The 7,500-nt window shown below is 47.7% G+C and overlaps 1 protein-coding gene across 1 annotated transcript in view; it reads right to left on the bottom strand.

Annotated features, from left to right (window-relative positions):
* nog3 (noggin 3) overlaps nucleotides 1-1,416 on the bottom strand; it is a 1,509-nt gene extending 93 nt beyond the window's left edge. The window contains exon 1 of the mRNA XM_062531162.1: nucleotides 1-1,416. This exon is cut by the window's left edge and continues 93 nt beyond it. Coding sequence (XP_062387146.1) covers nucleotides 274-948 — 675 coding nt within the window. The 5' untranslated portion in view covers nucleotides 949-1,416 and the 3' untranslated portion in view covers nucleotides 1-273.
* Between the last annotated feature and the right edge of the window lie 6,084 nt (nucleotides 1,417-7,500).

Genomic DNA, 7,500 nt, shown 5'->3' with positions numbered 1-7,500 from the left:
ATATAAGGTGTACAGGTCTTTTTCCGAAGAATGGAAAAAACTGTTAATTCCTTTAACAAACATATTTTAGTTCTTCGCAAAGCGAAAATATCCTAAATATAAATATAAAGGTATATCACAATGTATGTTCAAAAAATACAGTAGACGCTGAATGTATAGCCTACATATATAATACTGACCTTTGTACAAGTTAAGACATAAACATACACAACATATACAGAAAATATACATTCCTACACTGGGCAGTGCATGTGAAAAGAACCGTAGCTTATTTCAGTTCGGGCATGAGCACTTGCACTCCGTTATAATGGGGTACTGAATGGGGATCCACGTGCACTTGAGTGGTCCCTTCCGTTGCTGCTGCTGGCACCGCCACCTCAGAAGGGTTAAGTGGGCCGACTTGGCCGGTTGGCACTCCATCCCCTCCGGGACAGAGCACGACCTCTTATTGTAACACGTCCCGATTTTCACGTGGCGAGGCCAGAACCGGTTGCTCAGTTCCTTCCACGCGTAAACCACCGGACAGGAGGCATACGACCACAGCCAGAGCTGCAGCCGCCGTCGAAGCTTCTTGCTCGGCTTGTGTTTCTTTCCGTGCTGGATCTCGAACTCCAGGGACTTGATCTCTTTAGGCATGCTCCCGCTGGGCCTCCGTAGCTCCGACTCGTTGCCCTCGTCGCTGCCGGCGTATTTCTCATCCGGGGGCGATATGGACATGAACTGCGAGTCGAAGTGGCTGCCCAGTATGCTCCGGAGCTCAGTCTCATTGAGGTCCCGCTCCTTCGGGTCCAGCACGGGGTCAGGATCCTCCGGTAGGTCCGGTACGGGCAACGTCTTGCTGGGAATAGGACGCAAGAGGTAGTAGTGTTGGCACAGTCCCCCGTCAATCCTGAACCCGAGGGTCATAAACAGCATGTACAGTGCCAGGCAATATAATGTGTTATCCATTCTCGTATTTCTCAGGTGAGTCGTTTTAACTAACTAAAAATTAATATTCCTCTTAGCGCTGTGGTTCGTGATTATCCAATTATGCCAGCCGAGAAACAGATTGCTAATCCCCCCCCAAACGCGCGCACTCGTCCGGTACCGAGGAGTTCGCAACAAAGTTCAGGCTGGCGCGCGCAGTGGAACACCTGGTCACTACAGTACTGATGGTCCACGCGACTGTCCGACGAGGAAGGAGTTCTGACGCGCGACCATGACGGCAAGCTTATTATGATAAAGGAAATGATAACTTAATTTCAACACGAAACAGTCTTGAGGAAAAAAACAAAAAAACAATTCAGAAGATGATCTGTCTCATTTCATCACGTCCATAGGTATCCAGTTTAGTTCCTTTTGGTCCGGTGAACTCGCGCTGGCCGTTAGAGATCCACATGGTTTCTGCGTTCTGGGAGTCAGACGAAAAATCACCTGGTCCGTCCGATTTATTCTCGCGGGCCGTGATGTAACCGGCAGAGCCATTCTCAATGTGGGTCTGTTGCGCGAAGTCCACGCCACCTCCTTCCCGTGGGGCGGGCAGAGAGAGAGGGGGGAGAGAGAGAGAGAGGGGGGGCGAGGTGGGTCCGGACGGGTGTCAGGGCGGCAGAGAGAGGGGGGCGGCACGCTAGTGCCCTATATTGGAGGTGTGCTCGCCCTCTGCCGGTTTCTCCCTCACGGCATCATTCCCATTTTTAGAAAAATCACGAGATTGTTAAAAAACCGAATCCCGATGCAGAGTTAATACGGGACTGTTCAGCAACTGAAATTCCAGATGTTCGAAAGAGAGAAAAAACGGTTCACTATCATACCCATTGAGAAAAGAGCAGGCGCGATATTGCCTTCATTGTGAGTGCATTTTAGTTGAGTGTAAACTGATAGGCCTATTGCCTAAACTCTAGGCAAAGCTTTGTGAACTACTGAAATAAAAATATTACAAGGAGTCTAGAAGTGCTCTGGTGGATTCAAATTCAATGAGCAATGTTTTTTTTAACAATGTGTAAGTTATGTGGATTACATTCTTTAACAATACCTGAATGCCCACATGCTCAAGTGCGTGGCCATTGCTGCTATGGTCTGGCCTTCATGTCTGTTAGTCATGTCTAATGTCGGCAGTTTTCTCTCTTCAGTTTCACACACACACACACACACACACACACACACACATGCATTCACGCACACACGTGTGTGTGTGTTTATGTACTGGTGTGTACTAATGGCATTCCCTGCCACTCACTACGTCTGGTGGTAGTGTGTGTGTGTGCGTGTGTGTGTGTGTGTGTGTATGTACCAGTGTGTACTAATGGCATTCCCTGCCGCTTACTATGTCTGCTGGTAGCATTTGTGTGTCTGTGTGTGTGTGTGTGTGTGTGTGTGTGTGTGTGTGTGTGTGTGTATATATATCTCTGTATGTGTGTGTTTCTGTCAGTTGGCTACTAGTCTCAGTAGATGGCCTCTATTCACAACCTTGCTCTCATCCAGAAAAAAAACAACTGGTGTTTGGAGTTCCGCTGTGCCTGCTAAGATGCTGTCTGAAGTCCCTCTCTATGTCTTCTCTTTCTCTCTCTCTCTCTCCTTCTCTCTCCCTCCCTTCATGTCTCTTTCTCCTTCTTTAATGGGCCTGAGCGTAATTTTCTAGCCTGCTTCTGTGGCATGTGTGTGTGTGTGTGTGTGTGTGTGTGTGTGTGTCAGGCGCCAGTGGGATGGCATCTCCTGTTAGGGGAGGAAATGGACTTTAAAGCCTCATCATGATAAGAGCGCTAGGCAGCCCCGATACAGCCACCCGAGCAGACTACCTACCGGGGTGTTCTTTTTAATACACACACACACACACACACACACACACACACACACACACACACACACACACACACACACACACACACACAGAGTAACACACAAGCAGACAGACACCCATACCCTCATCCACACATAGTCCTTTCTCTTCACACACATACACGCACACACACACACACACACACACACACACACACACACACACACACACACACACACACACTCATTCACAAACAAATTTCCATCTAAATTATTCACGTATTTGTACACAAAACACATGCCTCCACTTAAACATACACACACACACACACACACACTCAGTACCTCTTAAACAACAGAAGAACAAGAGAACCACAACAGCTCAACCACAACCACTCCACATCCACACACACAGATGTCCCAAAAAAACACACATTCCACACACACACACACACACACACACACACACATCAAATAATCACCACTGCAAATCCACAAGTCAGTGTCCAAATAAACACCACTACATATCCACACTCACACATCTATGCTTACACTCTATACTATACTTACACACACACACACACACACACACACACACACACACATCTCCATGTCCAAGTCAACAGCACATCCACATGTCTCCGTGTTACTCAGTACGTTTCAGAGTACTGGGCAGTGTGGATGTCACTCATTGCCATGGCAACAGTTTCCATACCTTCCTGACACCCTAGCGAGCCCCCAGAGGTCAGAGTTCATCAGAGTGCCTCATTACAGGCCAATAGGCAGCCAGTCTGTGTCTACAGAGGTGCTACATACTGTACAGTAGAACCAAAACAAATGGTTCTATTGCATGCTTCATAATATGGCACACCTAAATGTTTTTTAATGGCTTTAAACCATTTTGAAGAGTTCATCAAAGGAACCCCTTTGATGAACCCCTTTTCTTTAAACCTGCATGGTTCTATATAGCAGCCCAAGAACCTTTTTTTACCGTAAGAATGTATGATGTTTAGGCCGGTGCCGTATCAGGAGCCGTCTATCCCACCAGTTTCATACGGATGTGATGATGTGGGGTTTTACTGGAGAGCTGTAACGAAAACAAAATTGACAAGATCTCCCAACTACGTCTCCGAAGTGACGTAATGTCCAGCGAAGTACTATCTGACCACATGTTATCTTCAGAAGCCCTTTCTTTCCACTGAGCGCAGATCCAGATGTTTTACATTAGCGGTATGTGTGTGTGTGTGTGTGTGTGTGTGTGTGAAGGGGGCACGACCCTCTTTGATTTCCCTCGGCTGCCCTGAAGGGGTCAAGGCTCTTTACACCCAGACAGGAGCTGATGCTGGTGCCAATCCAACCCAAGGCCTGGCTCAGGTCCGGCCCATCTCTGGGCCACCTCTGGCTTAGATGTGGCAGGAGGCCACCATATCCGTCCCGGAGTCTGCCAGTCTATTGGGTGCTCAGTCCCATCAGGCCACACACTATGAGCTGTGAGTGTGTGTGTGTGTGTGTGAGTGAGTGAGTGAGTGTGTGTGTTTTGTGTTTTGTGTGGTGTGTGTGTGTGTGTGTGTGTGTGTGTGTGTGTGTGTGTGAGTGAGTGAGTGTATGGGTGTGTGCGCTTTGTGTGTGTGTGTGTGTGTGTGTGCGTGTGTGTGTGTGTTTTTGTCTGTGTGTGTGTGAGTGTGTTGACAGGCCTGGGTGGTTTAACACAAGGTCATGTTATCTTGACCCACCATCGGATGGCCTCCCAGGCTGAGCGGCTGACATTCCTGATAGTTCCGTGACCCAGCTTGATAAAAAACTAATTTGGGTTTGTTTAATTCCCTGCAAAGTCCTTTGATGATCAGGCGGGAGAGCAATTTGAACGGTCGATTTGAGAGCTAAAGCTAGCAAGGGTCACTTTTGCCTCGAAAATACTTGCACACACACACACACACACACACACACTCCGAGTCTCACACTCACACATACACACAGAGAACACTCTCACTCACACAAACATGCACTCTCTCTTTCCTTCACTGTCACCCACCCACCCACACACACACACACAGGGCACATGTTGTAACACAATAACAGCTCATTCCTCTCTCTCTGGAACGTGTAATCTAAATTTCCCATACTTCATTTCACCTCTAATAAATGTCTGCCTCTGACGAAAACAGAAGCAAACGAAACGAAGCACGTGTCACTCGCCTTAGATTAAGATCATTTTCATACTTCATTTGTTTTCATCTGACTCAGTTTCATACTTTATTTTCATACGTCACAATTAAGATATCTCCCGTGCCATCGTCTACCTCTGTTCTGAATGTTAGGCTCGTTATCGTGGCAATGTTGGTACCATGGAGCTATGACTCAACATCCCACGGAATCAATGATTCAAATCTCAATGTGAGTGCACAAACAGCTTTATCAAACCTTAATTTGTGTTTACTGTAATTCTGAAACCGTAAATGTCTTGACACACCAATCAATCGCATAAGGACATTCTCATCTCATCTCATCAGAACTAACACTTAGCTAAACAGAGCAAAACAAAATAATATGAAAAAAATAAGAATATAAAACAGTACTCTGGGATCTGAGTTGTGGAACCGTTCTCTCCTGAGCACTGATGTGTGAGACACGTGTGTGTGTGTGTGTGTGTGTGTGTGTGTGTGTGTGTGGGATGTGTGGGGGACGTGTGAGCTGGGTGAAGCTGACATACGGTAGTGCCCTTGTTCTTACTCTGTATTTGTGGATCCCCTCTGATGTCGGGGCTTCTCTGACAGTGAGCTCGAATAATCCGTTTAAGGAGTATACATGTCTAGAAGAAATCAGAATATTGACAGACACCTACAGTAGGTTTGTTAAACATATTTTTCATAAACTGATAAAGGCAGTAAACCGATAATGAATATCTGTTTGTTCTGTTTACACATGAGGGCTGTAGCCTATAGGGTGGCATGGGGTAACTAGCCCCTTTATCCACACACAGGGCTGTATAGGGTGGCGTGGGGTAACTAGCCCCTTTATCCACACACAGGGCTGTATAGGGTGGTGGGGTTACTAGCCCCTTTATCCACACACAGGGCTATAGAGGGTGGCGTGGGGTAACTAGCCCCTTTATCCACACACAGGGCTGTAGAGGGGGGGGGGGGGGGGGGTAACTAGCCCCTTTATCCACACACAGGGCTGTATGGTGTGGGGTAACTAGCCCCTTTATCCACACACAGGGCTGTAGAGGGGTGGTGTGGGGCTGTAGAGGGGTGGCGTGGGGTAACTAGCCCCTTTATCCACACACATGGCTGTATAGGATGGCGTGGGGTAACTAGCCCCTTTATCCACACACAGGGCTGTAGAGGGTGGCGTGGGGTAACTAGCCCCTTTATCCACACACAGGGCTGTAGAGGGTGGCATGGGGTAACTAGCCCCTTTATCCACACACAGGGCTGTAGAGGGTGGCATGGGGTAACTAGCCCCTTTATCCACACACAGGGCTGTAGAGGGGTGGCGTGGGGTAACTAGCCCCTTTATTCACACACAGGGCTGTAGAGGGTGGCGTGGGGTAACTAGCCCCTTTATCCACACACAGGGCTGTAGAGGGGTGGCGTGGGGTAATAGAACAGTTATAGAACAGTAGTGTAGGGTATTAATGGAGAGTTATAGAACAGTAGTGTGGGGTTATAGAACAGTAGTGTGGGGTATTAATGTGGGGTTATAGAACAGTAGTGTAGGGTATTAATGGGGAGTTATAGAACAGTAGTGTGGGGTTATATAACAGTAGTGTGGGGTATTAATGAGGGCTTATAGAACAGTAGTGTAGGGTATTAATGGGGAGTTATAGAACAGTAGTGTGGGGTTATAGAACAGTAGTGTGGGGTATGAATGTGGGGTTAGAGAACAGTGTGGGGTATTAATGGGGAGTTATAGAACAGTAGCGTGGGGTTATAGAACAGTAGTGTGGGGTATGAATGTGGGGTTAGAGAACAGTGTGGGGTATTAATGTGCAACAGCGCTCTACTGCTCCGCACTCTGTGCCAACAGGTGTGAGTGTGTGTGTGCTGAGCAGGTACACACACACACAGACACCATCAGGCAGATGAAGCGCTGGAGAAAAGAGGCAAGACAGAGAGAAACAAAGGGGACCATAATGGAGTGTTGATAGGGAGCGGTTGTCATGGAGACCGTGTGTACAGTGGCGGAGGAGAAAGGCAGAGATGCTCTGAGATTGGGCAAGGATTCGGAGCTTCAGCACAACATCTTTACTCACACACACACACATACACACTTATCACATGCACACTTATTGCCTTAACCCCCACTCTTATACTATAGATACATATACAGCATGCATGTACATCACACACACACACACACACACACACACACACACACACACAAAGGTGAACCAACACAAGCTCCTGCTTACCTGTTTGAACATAGTGGGAGTTCAATTGATGGAATGGGAGGAGAATTTCCAGACACATGAGAAAATACACACTCCTACAAACACACACACACATACACACACACACACAAGCTTACATAAACACAGAAACACACACACACTGCACGGTAGCAGAAGAAAGATGGCCACCTCTGGTGAGAGAGAGGCGAGGAGCAGTAAGAGACCGCAGACAGGAGCGTATTTACACTGGAATGTTTATTCAAACTCATGAGACCCCTCGGCCCGACGCTGGGCCTGACGCGGGCCGGACTCCAGCCGCAACAGCCACCCAACCACCCCCCCCCCAAAAAAAA

This window comes from Sardina pilchardus, chromosome 3, assembly GCF_963854185.1.
Source record: "Sardina pilchardus chromosome 3, fSarPil1.1, whole genome shotgun sequence".
NCBI classification, from domain to species: domain Eukaryota; kingdom Metazoa; phylum Chordata; class Actinopteri; order Clupeiformes; family Clupeidae; genus Sardina; species Sardina pilchardus.
This window is presented reverse-complemented; position numbering and strand designations above follow the sequence as displayed.